At 42.3% G+C, this 21,782-nt stretch overlaps 1 protein-coding gene across 25 annotated transcripts in view; it reads right to left on the minus strand.

Moving 5' to 3' along the window:
* GPHN (gephyrin) overlaps positions 1–21,782 on the minus strand; it is a 284,583-nt gene that overhangs the window by 120,442 nt on the left and 142,359 nt on the right. For 14 of the 25 annotated variants that reach the window (XM_064147426.1, XM_064147408.1, XM_064147447.1 and 11 more), the window contains exons 4-5: positions 15,023–15,115; positions 3,723–3,761 (exon numbers count right to left, since the gene is read on the minus strand). The exons of 1 other annotated variant lie outside the window; for it this stretch is intronic. In XM_064147426.1, coding sequence (XP_064003496.1) covers positions 3,723–3,761; positions 15,023–15,115 — 132 coding nt within the window. The remainder of the gene's footprint in view (positions 1–3,722; positions 3,762–15,022; positions 15,116–21,782) is intronic. 10 more of the 25 variants (XM_064147437.1, XM_064147473.1, XM_064147377.1 and 7 more) reach the window with 1 other exon arrangement.

A 21,782-nucleotide genomic window follows, 5' to 3' on the forward strand; every position in this document is an offset into this window, starting at 1 on the left:
CTCAGAATGTGTTGTCTTTTCAGAAGCAATCAAAGAAACTAGCTGCTTAGATGCTACAATGCTGACTATCATCAGAAAGGACACCTTTAGGAAACAGAATAGAGAAAAAAGAATAAAGATTTGAATGGATTGAAATACTGCATTGAATGAAATGAGAAGAGGCTATCTGAGAAACACTCTACTGGCAGATCATTTGTAGGATTAGATATAGCACCTCAGGAAATGAAATTTAACACATCTTTTTACAAGGGATAATAAGTAAGAAATAGAGTCTAACAAGAGGAGATGCAATTAAGCTGATAACAGGAAATTTACTTATGCTGGAAAGGGAAATTCTATTAGCTGGAAAAATTTGGAACCCTTTATGACTGTTCCAGAAGTTATTTTTTTTTTTAATGAAAAGTGCACAGGATGGACTACATAATACTTTAAAAAAAAAAACAACCTAACAAATCCTGTATTTCACTGTTCCAAGGATTTGACAGGTAGGATATTATTCTCAGAGCTCCACAGGCAAAATCTGCATTTTTTCTTTAACCCAGTTTTGGCTCATTTAAAAGACTAAAAGCTAGCATATATTCTTTCAACTTTACATAGATTTTTTTTTTAAACTGATTTAAATGTTTGTACCAAAATTTGACCACTGCAGATGGAAAACTGATTTATGTGGGTACTTTACAGTGAAGCTGCATGGAACAGCAGAGCATCGATTCTCCAACAAGGGACAGTTTTCAACCAAGAAGATCCTGTACGTTCATGAAAAAGCATTGTCTTTATTTTCCTCCAATTTCTGAAGCTTTTCTTCATTTAAAGTTTCTATATCCTGAACATGACTTGAGAACTAGCTGTTTTTTCTGAGGTAATCTATTTTTTCTTTAAAATGTATTAAAAATAACTGAAATTATACATGGAAAAATTACTTATGGTTCTTGGGATAAGAAGTGAGTCCTGGCAGCATCCTGCAGTCCTGTGGCACTAGAGTGAATATTCCTTCTCCCAGCATCTGATGTCACTTCCCAAACAACAGTTTAAGGAAGCAGCAAATAACATTGGGAGCTGAAGCCTGGAGAAAGGGAACTGCCACTGAGATCTGTTCTTGTCACTAGACCCCTCAGCAGTGTGAAGCTGGTGGGAAGTGACAGACTGGCAGTCTCCTGCCTTCAGGAGCTTGCAAAGCTGTGAAAAGAGCATGCTTGGAGAAGCAGAGAAGGGTTGAAAAGGCTGAAAAAAGAGAGGACAGGAAAGCCTAGGAGAATGAAAAGGACTGAAGGTGGATATTGGTGTCCTCCTGTCCCTCTCAGTTTACTGGGTTTCTAGAGGTTAATGTGAAAACTGGAGAAGGCTCCTACTGTCTTTTACTGGGAGCACTGTCTGCAGTACTGGCACTCATCCTCCACAGGGGCAAAATGGTGCTGAGAGTGTGTAAGGTGCTCTACCACAGTGTCTAATTCTGATTCCACAGCTGCTCTGCACTACATGAAAGATGCTGTCCTGCATGCATGCATATTTAGGGCATCTCTGAAGGTAGCTAAAGTAGTAATATCATATAATGAGAGATTAAAAACTGAAGTTAAAAGAATGCTACATAAAATTAGTTTAAGGGTAGGAAGGTTTTATTATCAAATGATGATAGGGTCCATTATCACAGAACCACACAACTTTAGAGGTCGGAAGGGACCTCCAGAGATCGAGTCCAACCCCATTGCCAAGGCAGGATCACCCAGGATAGTTTGCACAGGAATGTATCCAGATGGGTTTGGAAAGTCTCCAGAGAAGGAGACGCCACCATCTCTCCGGGCAGCCTGCTCCAGTGCTCTGTCACCCTCACTGTAAAGAAGTTTCTCCTCATGTTGAGGTGAAACCTTCTATGTTCCAATGTGTAGCTGTTGCTCCTTGTTTTACTGCTGCTGACCAGTGAAAAGAGATTGGCCCCTCCCCTTGACACCCACTCTTCAGGTATTTGTATACATTAAGATCTCCTCTCAATGTATAAAGAATATTCTCCCTAGTTCCTAGTTGGTACTGGATTCAAAGGCTTAAACACTCCCAATTAGTTAGAACCTGCGGCAGAGTTAGGAAAAAGAGAGGTCAAGTGAGTTAAATTTATAGAGGCTTCTTACTCTAATCTGTGACAATGATTTATTCCCTTACTATGGGCCTTAGAGGTCCTTGCTCTTAATCTGTGAGTGACAAACAGATTTTGTAAACTGTTAATTGACCATTCTCCCAGCACAGAATGAGTAGGAAGCAGCAACCAGGACACAGCACAGTTGGGAAATCCTTTACTAACCCAACACCACTTTCAGATTAGTTGCAACCTTGTGTTTTAAGTGAGTAGATCCATAACATTTTGTTTAGATACTTTGATCCACCATGTTTACTGAACATAGCTCAGTGAACATAGTTTACTGAACCTTAATCTTCCTGCACCACAGAAACAGATTGTTTTTCCCCTCAGGTTATTACCTACCTTCCACAGACTCTGAGCATTACCATAGGTTATATCAGCGATGTGTTTTAGTGCTTCATTACTACTGAACTCAATGATGAATTCAGTATTACTGGATAGTAATACACCTATCAAGTGAAGAGATGGGAGCAAAGAATATTTTTTCCCCTTGTTTTTGGTTTTGAGCAGTTCTGTGAAAAAGCTGGATGCTGGTACTGAGATCAGTTTTTGGCTGGTATGTTGAACTCAATTGGATCATGAAGGAGCCACACAATATTTTGTCCCCATTCCTTACAATTCCTTTTTTTTTTTTCATACTGGTGCATATTTAGAAATAAAATCTAGGCAGGTGGGCAGGACAACATGACAGAAATGCCAGGCATAAAAGCAAGTGGACAGGACGGCAAGAGAGCAAGTACCAGTGAGTAAGCAGCCTCACAGTGCAGCAAGGCGACACAGTATCCAAGGACCAGGTGAAAAGCCAGCAGAAAAATGCCAGACTAAAGCAGGACCAAGCAGCCAGCAGGGGTGCCAAGCAGCAGAAGAGAAATTCCACAAAATCAGCAGATGCACTCAGCAGGAAGGTGATGCCAGGCACTCTGAGCAGGAGACAGGGCAGCAGAAGGCCAGTGCCCGTGTGCGGTCGGACCAAGAGGACAATAAAGAGGCGATGCTGTCCAACAGATGGACAGGGCAGCAGGGAGCCAGCGTCAAGCAATTAGGTGGTCAAGAGGTAATACCAGACAGTCAGGCAAATGGCCAAAGTTTTGGGAGAACACCACCACACAGCCAGCAGGTGGAGAGAATAAAAAAGTAGTAAATGCCAGGGAGTCCCCAGACAGACAAGGCAGCAAAAGACCATAGCCCACAAATAATCAGCTGTGACTGTTAACCACAGCCAAACATAAGCCTGTCAACCAGCTGACAGGGCAGCAGGTTGGCAGTGCTTCTTCAGTAACTTAGGATACCAGGAGAGGAACAGTCCCCAGAATCTAGGTGCTCACCCCTTAATAATATCATCAGATCAGAGTGAACCATGAAAATCCACAGGAGAATAGCACACAAATGGAAACAGCAGATGAGTCTGACCCTAGCACTTGGGGAGGCCATGGGACCTTCCTATAAAACAAAAATAATGAGCATCCACAAGAAAATCAAACAAATGGGAAAAATATGTCCAAAACCCTGTTTCTCATGATGATTAAAAAAGCAAAAAAATACTAGCAAAGAATTAGTTTGGAAATGATTGGGTGGGATCAAAGATGTTGCTTACCCCTCTCTGGAGCCCACATAATGGGAATGTTGGGAATTTCTGCAGCAGAAAAACAGAGAGAAAAGGGATTTCTGACTCCCAGTTCAAGGAAACCGTGTCAATTTAGGACTGGGTAATCTCTTTGGGCAAAAAATAAGAATTCAACTGAATCTCTGCACATCCCCAGCCACATGCCTTTAGTCTTGAAAAATGTAAGAAGCCCACATCACTTCCATCTCATGACATCCCACCCTTACTCCCCAAAACCACACTTACCTCACACAAGGTGTTTAAGAGGGGAAATGGGATGGTCTTGTGAGCTCATTCCCACATCCACTTCAAAATAGCTTGTGAAGATGAGCAGGAGTACCCATCAGCCACTGCTGGCCATTTGCCATCTAGACTGACATCATTAACTGTTACTCATCACCAGTGGTGCTCGAATTTGGCTTAGATACACTCACTCAATAATGAAAAGAATTAGTCTTAGGAGTCTTGTGGGGTAATCCTCCTCTATGGCAGGAGCTGCAAAAGTGGGACTTATCAAGACCTTTTCACCTTGAACCTCATCTTAACTTAAGCACTCTGTCATTTAACATGGTTGGGTTCTTTTAAACAAATTAAACCATGTTTCAGAGCTCTTCGCTGCTACCCTGTTTCAGAAATATGTCATGAACTCTGCAATGTAAAAATGGAGAAAATCCCAGCAGTGCTAAAATTCAGTCATTTAACTAATCTGTCAGTCCTGTTATGAGTCTTTTATTCAGTATCTTCCTGGTAACTAAGAGTCATAGAATCACAGAATGGTCCGGGCTGGAAGGGACCTGCAAAGGTCCCCTCAATCCCTCCACAGTCAGCAGGGACATCCTTCACTAGATCAGGTTGCCCAGAGGCCTGTTGAGCCTCACCTTGAATATCTCCAGGGATGAGGCCTTAACTATCTTCCTGGGTAACCTGTTCCAGTGTTCCACCACCCTCCTCTTTCTAACCTGTTCCTAACATCCAATCTAAATCTGCTCTGCTCTGGTTTGAAGCCATTGTCCCTTGTCCTGTCACTGCAGGCCTTTGTAAACAGTATCTCTCCATCCTTCATGCAGGTCCCCTTCAGGTACTGGAAGGCTGCTATTAAGTCTCCCTAAAGCCTCCTCTTTTCCAGGCTGAACAACCCCAGCTCTCTCAGCATGTCCTCATAGCAGAGGTGCTTCAGTCCCCAGTCATCATTTGCATGGCCCTTCTCTGGACCTGCTCCATCAGGTCTATGTCTTTCCTATATTGAGGGCTTCAGAGCTGGACGCAGTGCTGCAGGTGAGGTCTCAGAGTAAAGCGGCAGAATCCCCTCTCTGGATCTGCCAGCAATACATCTTTTGATGCAGCCCAGGGTGTGATTTGCCTTCTGGGCTGCAAGCTCACACTGCTTGTTCGTGTCCAGCTGCTCATTCATCAGCACCCCGAAAGCCCTTTTCCACAGGGATGCTTTCTATCACTTCCTCCCTCATTCTCTACTGATAGCAATGATTGTTCTGGCCCAGGTGCAGACCCTGCACTTATTCTTGTTGAACCTCAAGAAGTTCACCTAGGCCCACCTTTCCAGCATGTCCAGGTTCCTCTGTATGACATTTCTTCCCTCTAGTGTATAGTCAGTTTATCAAGAATCAAACTTCACTTTTTCTATCCTCTTACAAGTCCACATTGTATGTATACTTATCTGCTTGCATGTTAATTTCTTGCTGGTAACAATGACAACCTACGTCTCACTTTGATAACGCAGTAATATGCAACGAGAAGCCAACTCTTCCCTTTCCTACAGACTTAGAGAAACTTAGACACAATAGAGAAATCATTAGTTCTGCTGTGCACAGCTGAATTAGGATTTGCTCTGCCTGAACTAGAGAGGGTACTACACACAACAGAATGGTAGGGGCTGGAAGGGACCTCTGAAGATTATTGAATCCACTCCTCTTGCTGAAGCAGTTTTGCCTAGTTCAGGTTAAACAAGGACATGTTCTGGCAGGTTTTGAAAGTCTCCAGAGAAGGAGACTCCACAACCTCTCTGGGCAGCCTGCTTCAATGCTCCATCATCCTCAAAGTTAAGACATTTTTCCTTCTGTTCAGGTGGAACTTCCTGTGTTCTATAGAATACAAGGCACTTGCATGAAACTTGGTGATGTTATGGCCAGTAGTAACTACAGTTAGCTGCACCACATCAACAACAAAATTCCTAGCACATTCTCTCCATAGGGAGATCTTTCAAGGCTTGATGAAAATGAATTATGACAAACTGATCTCAGCAAACCATAAGAATGCATCTACTTGGTGAGGAAAAAAAATGAACTTTCAAAATCTAGTGAAAGTTTAAATGTCAATAATACATAACCCACTTTTAATTTGGATATTCTCATTACAAATTTACCTTGGAAAAAGAAAATATGTACAAAGTGATGAGAAGCTACAGCATGGTTTAAATTAAGGTTACAATTTAATTACTTTCTTTTCTATAATAGGTAAGTCTCATGCCTGAGTGGGACAAAAGTAATTTTGGTTTTCTATTGCTGCACTTATACTGAGTCAACGTTTCGCTAAAGCTTCAATGGTCCAGGTGGAGTAGCAAAAGCAAGCAAAGAACTAGTTACAGTCCTAAGGACAACAGCTGAAGTCAGCTGCTTTTCAAGACTCTTCTGGTTTCTTTCCATTTAGTGGCTGGAAAAGCTCCTACAGAGCAGGCAAGGAGCAAATGAGAAATCCTCTGCTTGTTGCTAAGTATCAGTTTAACGATCAACTATTTGAATAATGAGTCATTTTGCTTCTCTGGTGTACTGATGTCAAAAGGACTACCTCAATTCCATCCCTGATGTATCTCGCATGCAAACTAGTATCTGCCCTCTGGTTACCTTTCATGTAAGATGCCTTCACAGAGAAGTTTTCCTAACATGTTTATTTTTTTTTTCCAAAAAGAGGCTTCTCCAACTTTTATTAAAGCCTCTGTAGCAGATCATGACTAGAAAAAATTATATGTTAAGGACAAGAATTGCATCATGACAGGTCTGAGAATGCTTTCAGTGTTAGTTGCCTTAAACTGATGTTTAAGTTTGTTCAGTTCCTTATTACCTTCTGTAAAGAGATGCTTTAGTGGAAAGTAGTTTTAGAAATGCCTAAGACAACAAGAAAAATTCCAGAAGTTCCAAATTGAAAATTATGTTATATGGAAGCCTTATGGCTGGGACATTCTGCCCCAGGTACAGAAAGGTCTACCTACCCTTACAGCTACAGCGCTAGTAAAAGCCAAATTGATTAAATGAACACAGATGCCCACATTGGCCATGGTCAGCATGGCTAAAAGGCTTCAGTAATACTAAAAGGAAGAGAATCCTTCTCTTTACTGCAAGAAAAACTGCAGTATAAGCACTTTTACTGGAAAACACAATATTGGGCTGGGTGTATTTCTGAACGCATTTGGGATCACTGGGATATAAACCGTTTGTCCACTAACTAAGTCTTCTTCTACCTTCAATTCTGAAATTAACTTGGAATAAAAAGCTTTATTTAAAAATCTAAAGGGGGGGAAGAAAGATGTTTTCTGACTCATTACTTTGATTTTTGACACTCATTCTCAAATCCTTTACTGTTGTTTTACTCCTGTTTTCTTCTTTTCAACAGAGCTTGTTGCACATTTGCAAGAAAGAAAGCAGAACTACTAGCTGCTATTTGAGAGTATTAAGTAAGCTAAAATAAAGCAAATACATTTGATCCTCAAGCAGTCAAAAATATCCAGCTGCTTAACAGGAATTCTAGTAGTATTATCTTTAGGATATGATAGTCAGACCACTTCACATGGGAGGTTAATACATTACTTAGATAATGCCCCAGCATCCTCACCAATATTATCAGAATTGCAACTTCATCAAAGAAAAGTCATCCACAAAATCCTTCTGGACACAGGAAATAAAATTGCTTATTTATTAATTTCAGGATCCACTTCATTTAAACTATCATCTTCTTTAACATGTGTAGAACATAAGGCTAGAATCTAATCTGGCCTTCTGCACAAGGTAACTTATTAAATATCATCCATGCCTTCTGTAAGTAGTACAAAATAACTTGAGTCTGACAAGAGTGTGAAAGCAGTCATCACTTCTGATTTGACAGGATTAAAACAAGGAATGCAGCTGCTCTTTAGGGAGTTTGTTTGTATGATTCATCTTTCATTGTTAAGCAAACAAACCAACCCAAACACTTCAAACCCCTTTCTGTTATGAGGATTTTTGTAGCTTTCTATTTTTTTTGCTATCATCAGCTATTCTTATTATTCTCTTTGACAGACTAAGAAAACCATTGGTATCTTTATTATTTCTCAAAGAGAATATAGCATTAAAAAATACATTCTATTTATTAAAGAAAATAGAGGGATTAATAAAGTATATGCCAGTGGTCTTTATGATGAGCAGATGGAGCTGTGTAGTTCTCACAGAAAGCATCTCTCCTATCCACCATACAGGTTTTTTGCCTACCTCTATTATTTTTCCCCCCCCCTTACCATCTTTGTGCTTGTCTGTGTCAGGAAATCCAGACAGAAGCAAGTTGAGAGACAAACATTCTTTCAGTGCAGTATCTCAGCTGGACATCCAGACAAGGAAATACATCCAAATCTGATACTTATGTAGCAGAATATCAAGAATTTACCAAGCCCTCTTTACTGACCAGAATTAGCATTCTCTGCATATACTTTGAGGTGTTATGCTTTCTGTTTGGGGTTTTTTTTGGCTTGCGGGTTTGAGATGGACTGAGTGGATTCTCTTCTTTTTTTGTGTAACCTCTGATATTCAAGCAAATGGGGCTGAATGGGCTCTGGCTTCCTCCCCTCCCACGTCCTTCAGTGCAGCTGTCCTGGCAGCTGGCAAGTGTCATGATGCAATGACTGAAGTTGATAGCAAAACCAAGCTACTCAGTGATGCTGGTGTGTTCCCAAGTGCTCCTGGGAAACTCAAACAAGAGAAGAGAAAGTGCACTTTTCAGCACATGATACATCAGCTACATCAGTCTTGCATTTCCTAGAACATAGATACCTCTGTAACCTGACAGTGCATTGAGTAGTGCAAGTCATCTGTACACTGCTGCCTTTCAAAGAAACCTGCAATGGTTGCCTAATGAATAGTGTTCTGCAACAAAAACAAATGATCAATTCCACTATAACAATCTCTTCAAACAAGAGATTTAAAGTCTTATTATAGAACTCTTAATCAAATTACTAAAGCACAAATAGGTTTGGATTTTTACACCGTCAAATATGGTGTTTCAAATAATAAGTTTAACTGAAAAATGAAAGCAGATGGGATAAAGACCTTAACACACAAAACAGGACCTGTCTGGAGGACTCAAAAAAAGGGACGGGTACGTGATAGGCTGGCTGATAAAGTTCTAACAGAGTAGCACAAGACATGGAAGGAGTCTGTCACAGAGCAGCATACTTGTTACCTAGATGCAGCTATCAAGGTTTCATAGCTGGATTGGAAACAATTTTCTAAGACCTCCAGAGAACAGTCATTCCAGAAGGGCTGCTGGCAAGTGACAGGATGAGACACCACATATACGGAGCACACAGCACTGCACAATAGCCTTGCAGAGAAATCACTTAACAAGGAGCAGGACCTCCATTACCAGATACAGAAAACTAGTGTCTTAAAATAGACCACACACAAAAAAACCCAAACAATTCTTTAAAAGGTTATTATATTGGAGGCTACTTTGAATATTGAAGGGTGAAAATCTGAAACGATACCCTGAGTAACTAAAGGATATTAATTAAAGGTTGCATGGTTTCCCAATATTCCCATCACAAAATGACTCATGTCCCATGAGAAGTGAAGGCTTCATTACTCCTCACTACAGAGCCATCCTGAGGAGACAGTTTCTAAAAAGAAAATTAGCTTCTTTTTGGCCCAGTAAGCACACTAACATGTTTTTGGTATGGCACTAAGAAGAGCTGAATACTGCTGAAGAAGACTATGCTCCCATATCCACAATGAACAATACTGAAGTCCTGGGAAGGCACTGAGTCATAGAGGATGAAAAGACCTACCTATTTTTTGTTTCAATGATTGGCTAGTAAATGAAAGTTGTGATTTGCCACGTCTCAGTGGATTTGAATTCATTAAGAGAATATGTGTTGCTTTGAGAGCATGGCTACAGCATGACACTAGCATTTAAATGCTTCAGTGAAGCTGAAAGGGAAGCAAAGAGAATACATGGAAACGACGAGCTACAGAAATTAGGCTGCTTGGACAGAGAAGTGGAAGTTCAAAGATACTAAACTAGTCTGTGGAAAAAATATGGAATTTGCAGAAAAAAAGTCACATGAAATCTTAAAGGAGAAGCTTAGAAAACAGCAGTGGTGGAAGATACTGTAGGAAACTGGAAAGGACGGGTGACAGAAGACTGGAACTTGATAATGACCCCAAAACGCTGCTGCAGTTCTGAATTGAATTATAACATTTACAGCACAGCAGAACAGAAGTTTTCTGCTCTCCAAACAGGGCTTCTGGCTGCTTAACTTTGGAGTATTTTGTTCATTCTGAGCATGCTTGCCTTCCCCACACCCCCCTCCCAGGCGCTGACAAATAGGAGAGAGCTGCATAGAACATTGCTTCCTTTCCATGGACCGGGGAACTTGGATGAGAGAATACATAAACAGGATATAGTGTCAGATTAAAAGAAAACAAGCATACGTCTGCATGTATTTTAAAACTGCCCATAAATATTGAATAATCAGCAAGAACCAAAAGGAATATTCATAGTTTTTCCAGAGCACTGGAAAAGGAGGAAGACTGTAAAGAAATGTCTTGTTACAAAAGACAGAAAAGAGCTCTTCCACGCTACTTCTGAAGCCTTATCTTAACATTTCAGGGCTGACAATGACCTGCACTGTGGCTGCACTATTTGTGCCTCTGTATGATGCCATAGCTCAAGGATGTCTAGCACAACAACTGACTTCTATTGCTATTATCTAAGCAGATAAGTTAGTCTTATAGTGGGACAAACAGTATTTGTGAATCACTCCAGGGTAAAAGAAGAGCTAGAAGACTCTGCTAGTGGCAGACAAGGGAAATTTTTTGATGTACAATTTTGCAGAAGAACAAATGCAAAAGCAGATAAGACAGAAGACAGCAACTTGCACAGAGCACCCATGTACATGGTATTTTTTCCTTTCTTTGCTGTACCGGTAACCATAACGCATAGAATCATAGAATCAACCAGGTTGGAAGAGAACCTCCAAGATCAGCTAGTCCACCCTGTCACCCAGTCCCATCCAATCAACTAGAACATGGCACTAAGTTACCTGAACACCTTCAGGGACGGCAACTCCACCACCTCCCTGGGCAGCCCACTCCAATGGCAAATCATTCTCTCTGTGAAGAACTTCTCCCTTGTATCAAGCTTATACCTCCCCTAGCTCAACTTGAGACTGTGTCCCCTTGTTCTGTTGCCAGTTGCGTTAGAGACCAACCCCCACCTGGCTACAACCTCCTTTCAGGTAGTTGTGGACAGCAATGAACTACATTTCTATCTCAGCAGGTTACCTACTGCTCAACGAAAATGCTCTCACATGATTTAGTATTTTCAGTAGCATATATATAGATTATCAGCAGCATTCTGTAAGAACTGCAACTGTTTGCAGCTCAAGTATTGCAGTTCCAAGGGAAAAATGGCCTGCATCTGGAAATACAACACTGAATCTGGGACATATGTCAAGCTGCATTGGCTTCAGCTGACCAGCCCCACTAAGAGGGGCAAGAGGCAGGGGATGGGGGGACAGAGCCACCCCCCCCGCCCAGTGGCACAGAGCAACAGAGCAGGCTGGGTGGTGTATTCCAGAGCATGCTGACATGGGGCTCACTGCATGGTAGCATGGGGGCTGGCTGGGCTCTTGGGACTTGCCACACATTCTACAGTTTTAGTCTCCTGTCCTGGTTTTTGAGTCTGCTCCCCATTTTCCAGGCTGGGGTTCATGTACTGTTTTCTGTATTTGGGTTTTCTCTGGTACTTTTCCCCCTTTTTGTTGTTTTCCCTTTCTGTGGCCTGATATCCCCACAACAGAGCAGGAAACTGTCCTTGTCTCAGCTGACATTTCAGCTATTTTAATTGTCTCCTTTCCTCCTTGTCCAGCCAGACAGGAGCAGTGAGGACTGAGCTGCCAGCTGAGTTAAGTTCTCTGTCCATCAACAAACACTTCTGAAATCAAAAAGCATCAAAATCCATCATGGATTTAAAGACCACTCTCATAAATTATAGACAAAGTTAGACTACAAAATGAAGCCTACACTTTGGCTACAGTCCAAATGCAAACGACCAGCTGTCACCAGAGATGAAGAACTCCAGCATTCACTAATGACATCTATGACAACTTCCTTCAAACTCAGTCATCTTTGGGGGAGTTTTGTTTTTTAAATATCTATGTGTAGTTAATGACTTCTAGTCACGTCAACAAGAAAGTAAAGGATATTCACACTTCTTAATTCAGCTGACCTTCACCCCTCCAAATGTGAATCATAGGAACTAATGCAAAAACTTCTCCCACCCACTTACTAGACTGAGGTTACAGAGATGGGCAGCAAAATTAGATCTTGCAAATACACCTGAAATAATCTGTCCCGTTCATAAGAAAAATGTCATTAGAGACTGAAACAAGTGTAACAGCTTAGGGTGATTCTGATATGGTGTTCAAAAGGCACAGTTAGTGGGGGAAATGCATCTTTTTTTTTGAAAAATCAAGCATTTCTGAAGATCAAGAAGTTATTTTTGATAGATACATTACATTGGGCACTTCGTTTCAATTGATATTAACATTAATTCTCTGGTCTGTAAATACTGTTAGGAACTAACTTTACCATCTACAGTACAGTAGCAATTATGTATCCAGGCTCAGAAAATAAAGCAGAGAAAATATTTTCTAGTCAAAAGGGAAGGAGGATTAAGGAGAAGCAAGACTGAATCATTCCAGCTGAAACATGACCCGAGGGACTACTCTCCTCACTCTCAGGACAAACACTACAACGTCTTCTTGCATCAGGTTCAATGATGAGCAGTTATAAAATGATGGCATCTCAATAGCACAATGTCACAATCACACAGCTTCAATATATCCCTTCAGCAATGAGAGGAGAACACACTGGGCAAACACCACACATTGAAGAGTTCAAAGCCACTTTGTACATCCCTGCAAGGTCTCCTGAAGGCTTGCTATTGCACACTGCATGTTGACAACATGGATTTTCCAGGCTGACCTGGCTCCCATATTAACCTGACAAATATAGAAGATGGAGCCAAAGCTCCTGCTGCTTTATAGGTTCCTTCCATGACACTTACTAGCAAACTAATTTTCTTCCTTTGAAAATGCTTCCTTGAGAGCAAGTAAACTCTCACTTTAGAGCAAACCTAACCATTGCCATTTTGTAATAAAAATTATGAATCAACTTCTTCACTGTGATTTAGTCTCGTCTTGCAGGTTAATCCAACTTAAATGAGTGAAATGTGAGCAAATACTGCCCTAAATAAATTCTTTCTAGGTATGGGAATAATTGGACAGTCAGAACACTTCACTGTATTATGACTAAAGTCTTGCATTCCTATTCTGTTTAAAAGCTGTAAGTTTTTTCGCTTATCAGTGATTTTGCTCTCAATGTTTTTATTATACAGTCTAAAAACTCTTCCAACAACTCAGATAATTTTTAAATGCCTCAAAACTAATCAAATCATCACCCACCTGTCTTTTTTTGTTTGATTAGCAGCCATGTAGCAACATAAAGATAGTACTAAGTGCTTACATGCAGCGTTCTCATGTGTTGATTCTTGCACTAAATGCTGCTTGACAATCTGTGGCTAATTTTTTGGCACTGGCTGCATTGCCTCCTCTGGCATATGCTTGACCCTCATAAAAGTAATACATCAGGAGAATCAAAGCAGAAATTCTGCTCTCTTTTTAAACAGTGCTGGAAATACAATCTCCAAATCTACTAGTTTGCAAGAGACCAATTCAACCAACATGTTCTTCAATTTGCTGTTGTTTTAGCACATTTAATTTCACTGTCTAGCACACTGTGGACATCTCATATTTTTCCCATGTTACAATACCCTTAGGTTTTAGTCACTCAAGGTTTCTAGTGTATAGCCTAAAACCACCAGAAGTAATGTACAGGAGCATTTTCTTTATGTGTGCATTGAGTTACACACCACCACAGAATCGCTGACAACATCTGGTTGGAAGTGACCTCAAAGATCATCCAGTCCAACCCTTGACCCAGCACTGAAGGGTCAAGACTAAACTACATCTCTAAATGTTATACAACACTCTAAAAAATATTTTTAGATTCCAAATGGAAAAAAGTTAAACTGCAGCCTTGGTTAACAGAATGTATATGTAAGTTAAAGGCACTGCAGGCATGTTACAATGAACCCAAATCAACTCCAAAGTCCAAGCAATCGAAAACTTACATGAGTAATTAAGAGAAATCAAAATATGTGAAATTACACACAAAAAAACATGTCAGGCACTCAATATTAATTCTGCTCTTTACTAAACATAAGCAAACAATTTTAAAAAGTATGTGACTTTAAATAATAACCTAATTTGGAACTATTAACACCGAAATATTTCAACAGCAATCACCCAGTCACTGAATTTGGCAACTCATGGCCCCAAGGCTATCAGGTTCAGTTTGCTTGTGAGATGTTTTTTATCTTACCTTAGCTCCTTTTAAGTGGAATGTAACCAGATTTCTTGTGTGGCTTTTACACTGGAGGTTACCTCCATCTCTGTGCCTGTTTAGCTTGTTTTGATTGTGTGCTGTCGAGCAAAGGAACTGCAGCTCTGTACAGAAGTTTTCCCCCTATCTGCCTCCCACATTTTAACCTGTAGCAGGAGCTGTCAGTGCAGCAGCTTGCAAGGGAGAATTAAAGGACCTTTCTTACCCTGCTTTTCTGTGTGGGGTACACAACAAAAGTGAGACAAGTTTTTGCTTTGCAGGGCTACACTGCAGTGCTAAGGGAAATTACACCCAAAAGTAATTTGAAATTTGTTTTGTAAGGGAACTGGAAATCCATTATACTGTGGCACACTTGAGTTTGGAAACTGTTCTGGGTCAGAACCCAGGGTCAGAGCAATTCTCTTGTGTTATATTCCCTGTTGCTTTTTCTGCTTCCAAGCTGTGTATCACTTGACCTGACCAGAGATACTGCAAAGTAAAGATTTCAAAACAGTATTACCCCCCTCCCCGAGACTTACACATTTCTACACCAAAGGGCAGATTTTTCTTATTCCAGAACTATCTCACCTCTGGAGTGACATCTCGTGGTGCAAACCCTGTTCCTCCGGTTGTTAAAATCAAATTAAGTTCCTTCTCATCACACCAGTCTATCAGCGTCTCCTGAAAGAGAACATGAATCCTGTCAGATCTTAGAAGTAACGTGTGGGATGGATTTGTCTCAGAAAACACCTGAGGACTTGAAATGTCTTAAACCCAGAGACACGCACAACACATACAGGCAACTGTGGAATCACGCCTTTGCTGTTTTCAAACAGCACTGTTTGTAAGCAATGTGTGACAGACAATTCAAGCATCCATCATAATGTTTTTGGAAATGGAAACTGAAATTCTCTTCTCCATCTCTTGACCTGAAATGGAAAACAAGAATTCACAGTTTCCCATTTGTATCTCTGTTTATCGTGACTTTGAGACACAAATCTAATGCTTGCAGAGGTTAACAGAGTTTGTGCATTTCATTCATGTGACACGGCTGATTCCTGGCACTGTAACTTCAGTCTCTGTGCTCTACTTTTTACAGCTTGAGAAAAGAAAAAGGCAGGTATTTGTAACCTTCTCTGGGAAAAGATGTAACAATACACCTGATGCAGCAACACAAAGGATTATCATCTTCTCTGCAATCCCTTCAATACTTCAGCAGGCCCATGTATACCAATTCCAGGGCTGGACTAAGCAAGCTTAAGCAATCTGTCATGCCTATGTAATGACTTACAGTGCTGGAGAACTCAGGCTACTGAAGTGTTTGCTCTGATTTGCATTGTTTGTAATTTTTTACTGGTTTTCAAGTTGTGATAAAAATTGGATGTAAGCAGGAAATCCAGGTAGTCTCCACATGACTGTGGCATGTACCCTCCCCACTGCCATGGGCTAGTGACAGCAGCAGAAGGGCTGCTTGGAGCACAGAATAAGCTCTTGCACAGATAGCATCCATCTGCAGAATCAGACCTGTTTCTGAGCTCTAGTGATTCTAGCAAGGAAAGCTCATGCTTTGAAACAGCTTAGGGAGTATTTATGTTTCTGGCATATTACACTGGGAGAGAACTCTTCTGGTGACTGCTCGCTAACAGCTTTTTATTTAGTTAGAGCTGAGCAATACGCTGATTACAAAGCTTAAAGTGCTGCTGGTGGTCCTAAATTGCTCGTAACATTTCTAAAAGTATAACCAACCTACATTAATCCTCAGGGGTATATTCTGCAGACTTTGGACTCCTATGTCACTTCCAGCTAAGAGAAAGCTCACATACAGCCTCTTCCAAACTGCAGGCAGGATACACATGTACAAGCCAAGGATAGCAGGATACACATGTACGAGCCAAGGATAGCAGGATACACACGTACAAGCCAAGGATAGCAGGATACACATGTACAAGCCAAGGATGGCTTGAAGTGGCCAAGCCACTTTGTCTGTCTTTATTTTCCCTCAGTTTACTTATTCCTTCCACTTCCCCTGCTGCATTATCGCAGAACTGTCAGGCTTGGAAGGGACCCCAAGGACCATTGTGGTAGTTTGAGGGATTCTAGGTCCCCCTTTAAACAAAACCATAGGGACAGAGGCACATCCCAGGGGGATGGACCTGCTCATCCCGGGGTATTGTAATATTGTTATTGTGTTCTGCTTTCCGGTATCACAGCTTAAAAGATCTCTGCCCCTTCTCTTCCCTGCCTTTCTGCTTCCACTACTGCTCTCCAAGAACAGCGTGCCTTCTTAACTCATGGTTCCTGAGTAAGATGGCTGGCAGGGAATGGAGCCACTGAGGCCTTGTAGGGCCCAGCTTGGCGGGGGTGCGGGGGAGAGGAGGGGGTGGTCTGGGCCTGCCTTCAGGCCAACTGAGGGTGGCAGGGACGGAGGATTCTGTAAGGCCAGTTTGCGCCTGGTGGATTTTATACTTCTGCCCGATTGCCTTTCGTATATATATGCTCTTGTAAACAGAATTCCTCTCTAAACTTCCAGTCAGTGTGCAGTATCCTCATTCTTACTCCTAGAAAGGGGTGAGAGTCGTTTCTGTCCACCAGCACCGGGTAAGCTCGTGGCCCAAACTGAGACACAATTATTACTGGTGTCCAACATGGCCATGGGCAGGAACACCTCACACTAGATCAGGCTGCCCAGAGCCACATCTAGCCTGGCCCTAAAGATACCCAGTGATGGGGATTCCATCACCTCCCTAGGAAATCTGTTCCAGTGTCTCACCACACCTATGGTGAATAACTTCTTCCTAACATCCAATTTGAGTCTACCCACTTCTAGTTTTGCTCCATTCACCCTACTCCTATCACTGCTCAACACCTTTGTGCTGGTTTGAGGCTAATATTTACTGAGAGAAATTAAATCCTTAGCTGTGAGAAGAAAAAATAAAACCAACAGCAATCTATATCCCTCAGTTTTCTGCTGAAAAACACAACTAGTCAAAATATAGGCAAGACAGGTCACTTCTCACACGCTTCTTCGCTCTCACTTCTATCTGTGCCACCTTTCTGGCAGCCTGGTCTCTGTGGCTGACTCTGCCTTTAACTCTCTGATCCACCTAACCCCTTTTTCCTCTAACCTCCTTGTCACCTTTTTTTTTTGACATCTCACCTCAGATCTCTCCAGATTTATCACGTGAGATATATGTGGGTTTATCTGGCTATATCTGAAGAGAGAGAAAGAGAAGGGGGGAAGGAGGTTTGGGTCAGGAGCCTTCCTGGGGACTTTGAATGCTTCTGGGAGGGGTACTGTGTTTCTGTGTTACTTTTAATTTGTATATAACTGTATATACTTGTGTATATATGCTTCTATATTGTGCTAAACTGTAAATATAACTTTCTTCTTGATTTGCAGCTTAGATGAGTCTAGTCTAGGTGATTTCATAAGAGCAGGGGGGGCTGAGGGTGTGAGTAATACCCAAACCATCACAATCTTAAGAAGTCTCTCCCCAGTTTTCTTGTAGCCCATTTTTCAGATACTGGAAAGCCACAATAAGGTCTCCTCTCTAGACTGAACAGCCCCAACTCTCTCAGTCTGTCTCCACAGGAGAGGAGCTCCAGTCCTCTGTGATCATCCTTACGGCCCTTCTCTGGACATGTTGGAACACATAAAGATCTCTCCTGTAATGGGGGCTCCAGAACTGGATGCAGTATTCCAGATGGGGTCTTACCAGAGTGGAGTAGAGGGGCAGAATCACCTCCCTCACTCTGCTGGCCACACTTCTCTTGACGTAGCCCAGGATCTAGAGTTGGCTCTCCAGGCTGCAAATGCACACTGGTGGCTCATGTTGAGCTTCTTGTCCACAAGTACCACCAGGTCCCTTTTCTTAGGGCTGCTCTCAAGCCAATCACTTCCCTGCCTCTACTGTTGCTTGCCCTTATTAAAACTGCATCCATTCTTTTACTCTGCCCCATCGGAGAACAGTGCTCTACTTAGCTGTGCTGTAAACTGCCAGAAGCTTCAGCTTATGTGGGTCTTTCAAACATGCTAGAGAACACACAATGTCCCAGACCTCCACAAAGCCGAATTATTAACTCTGACTTGTACTTACATTTTGAAAACATGTGGATTACAGCAGTAAAAAGCACTTTAAGTTGTACAACTGTTTGATTCAATTACATGCAATTTTATAACAAGATAAAATATTTTAAAGAGGTGGCATCCTCTCTATTTTATTTGTCTAGAAACATACTTGTCTTGGTGTCAAACAGCTACAAATTTCAGAGCACACTTGAGAGAAGGTCAGGGTGAAAATTGTGTCTGGCGAAGTTAGAGCGTAATATTGTTTGTATATATATATATATATATATTTGAAATATACCCTGTGATGGTTGGGGTGTTCCCTGCCCCCCACACTTTAGATATCACCCAGACTAGACTCAGCCAGCTCTGGAAATATGAATGAAGCTTATATTTACAGCTGGCACTATATACAAGCAGATATTTATAGTATATACAGTTATAGACAGAAGTATACAAGGTAAAAGGTAATACAGAAACACAACTCCCCTCCCAGAAACCTGAGTCCCCAGGAGGGGCTCTCAACCACCCCTTCACCTTCCCCCTGTCCCTCTCAACCTTACCCCAGTCCCAAGGAAGAATAGAGGTTCGGCCAGAGGGTTAAGAAGCAAAGTGGCTTAGTCCAAAATGGAGGGTGAGGTGAGAGAGATGCAGCTCAGCCAGCAGCCTGAGCAATAGTGATGCTGAGTGAGAGTGGTTATCTAATGTTCTTATTTCTTGTTCCTATACATCTCAGCAAGCCTGTGAGCAAAATAGACATCACCACTGTTTTCTTTCCACAGCCTGTAATCTAGTCCTTCTCACCAAAACCTTCTAGCCTGCTTCAAACTAGCACAACCCCCAAGAAAAATAACGTCAATGTAAAACAAGAGGGAGAGGCGTTGTTGTGAGAGTCTAAATCCTCTCTCTCGTTCATCAACAAGTATAAAGATTGCATCACCTCTCCTTAATCTTGTTACTTCTGGGGCTCAGACTTGGTGCTTGGCCCAAAGCTCAGGGATGCAAATCAACAGACAACACCTTCAAAACTCCTGGACATCACCATGGCTGGAATGCCCAGGAGGCCTACATCTTATCTCAGCTACCCCCAAGGGAAAAGGTTTATGTGCGTTCAGGGTATGGACAGGTGCAGCCCGGGAGAGGGCAGAGGCCCTCTCCCCGGTGGCACCGGACCCCTGCGAATGCATGAGAATACACAGGAAGATGCCCTGGGGAGCTGCAGCTGGACACCGAGCAGAAAACTGTATAAAAAGGCATGAGAAATGCCTGCCAAAGTGTGGCATTCCCACCGGACCACCAGTGGTATTCCCACCGGGCCACCAGTGGCACCTCTACCGGACCATCACCAGACTACCAGAGCTGCACACCACCTGAAGAACCTCTGACAAACTCCACAGAAGATCATCCCTGGGCCACACACCCGTCTGTCTCTCTCCCCTCCATCTGCGACTGAGGGTAATATGATCACAGCTCTTTTCCTTCCCTGCTCCTTCTTCTCTTCTCCATCGTTCTCTATCTTTCTCTCTCCCCCCTCTCCCCTCTCTCCCTCTGTTCTGATCTTTCTCTCCCTCCCTTCTCTCCTCTCTCCCTCTGTTTTGCCCAAGCTTATCCTTTAATAAATAGTTCCGTGGTGATCTATGGTCTGGTTTGCAGCTTAATTTGACAGCCCGGAATCCGTAAGAACTGGTCTAGCTCCTCTGGAGAGAGATACTGTTCATCTCTGCTCCTCCGGACCCTGACAGTTGTGATTTAAAAAAGAGTTATCTTTAGACAAAACTCACCAAACTACCTGATTTCAGAGGCTAAATAAATCCTCCCTCTGTTCTCATTCTGCTACAGCCCAGCAACACTCAGTCACCAGAGGGGAACAAAAGCCATGTGCTAGCCCACAAAAAGCTGAAGACACCAGCATACACTACAACTGCTCGACAGCCTGAGCCGTAACGGAGTGTCTGTTCCTGCTATTCCCACAGCGTACCCAGGTGGGTATAGCATTCTCTGGCAAGTTCCAGTTACAGTGAAGAAACACAAGCTTCCAGTGAGAAGACCTTTGACCATGAGGCAGTAAGTAGGTCTGGGCTTCACTGTGTTTCAGAAATGTAACTGTAGCACTAAGCCACAGAAAAAAATACCCAACACTGGCACTCCGCTGATTTGCTTTCCATCTAGTTGACAAGGCTCTATCCCACTGTGGTGCTACGCCAAATCAGGCCAACCTAAGTGCTACACAAACCCAATGCAGGTCCTGGCTTGTCCAGACAAAATCCCTCTCTCTCTCTGCCTTTCTTGTCAGGGCCTAGGAAGTACATGAGGACAAAGTGGCCCGGAGCCATGAAGTCGGGGTCCAAAGAACGTGTCCTCCCTTTGTGGCAAGCAATAGGCAGGTGTACTGGCCATGCTTTGCCTCCACTAGGCCTATGTCTTTATGCTCTACACTTAAGGCCTGGCTTGATGCCATTCTATTGTCTGGTTGTGCTGGCTGCTGGGATTGCCTATCAGCCAAATTGCTTTTGGGCAAATGATAAATACAAAGGCAATTTGAAAACAATTTGCCTTGCCTTGTATGGGCCGGAGAAACAAGAAGGGCTGCTGTCGAGGCTGCAGCTAAAAAAATCCTCTCCTAGCAAGCAACTATACAGCTGCCCTGCCAAAAGCTGCAGGGACAAGAGGTGCTCCAGACCCATGAGCCTTGCCATGCACACCTGCAGCCACTCCGAGCACTGGAGAAAACCCCAAGTCGCAGCCTGCCAGCCACCCACATCCCCTGCTTGCCTACATGTGCCAAAGGGATGTGCTCCTTATAAAAGCAGCCTAGCCGTGAAGCAAGCCTGATAGATCTAACCTTAAAAGTCTACATAAAGGTTCTTGGTTCAGCCACCTTGCTCAGCAGCCATAAAATTCCCTAGTGGGCAAATGGCACTGCTGCTGTGAATCTCTTTCCAGTTTAATGTTTGCAGTTCTGTTTTTTACTTTATTGTTTAAATCACCTGTTCCTTGGGTAAATAACCACACCCATGCATCCGTGCCTTGCCAGTAAGTTTTCTGCTGATATGTAATATTAATCAATATTTTTCACCTTTTTAATAGTATTTTCATCTGGTTATTAACAGTTGTAGCTCGTATCTCACCATTAGCAGTGAAATCTTTTAAACCCATGGAAAAATACCCAAGACTGATATTCAGCTTATTTGCTTTCTATCTAGTCCACAAGGCTCTATCCCACAAAACACTCTCACTGACATTTTAAGCATCTAAAAAAAGGAAGCACCAGCTCGATGAGCT

This window comes from Pogoniulus pusillus, chromosome 1, assembly GCF_015220805.1.
Source record: "Pogoniulus pusillus isolate bPogPus1 chromosome 1, bPogPus1.pri, whole genome shotgun sequence".
NCBI lineage: Eukaryota > Metazoa > Chordata > Aves > Piciformes > Lybiidae > Pogoniulus > Pogoniulus pusillus.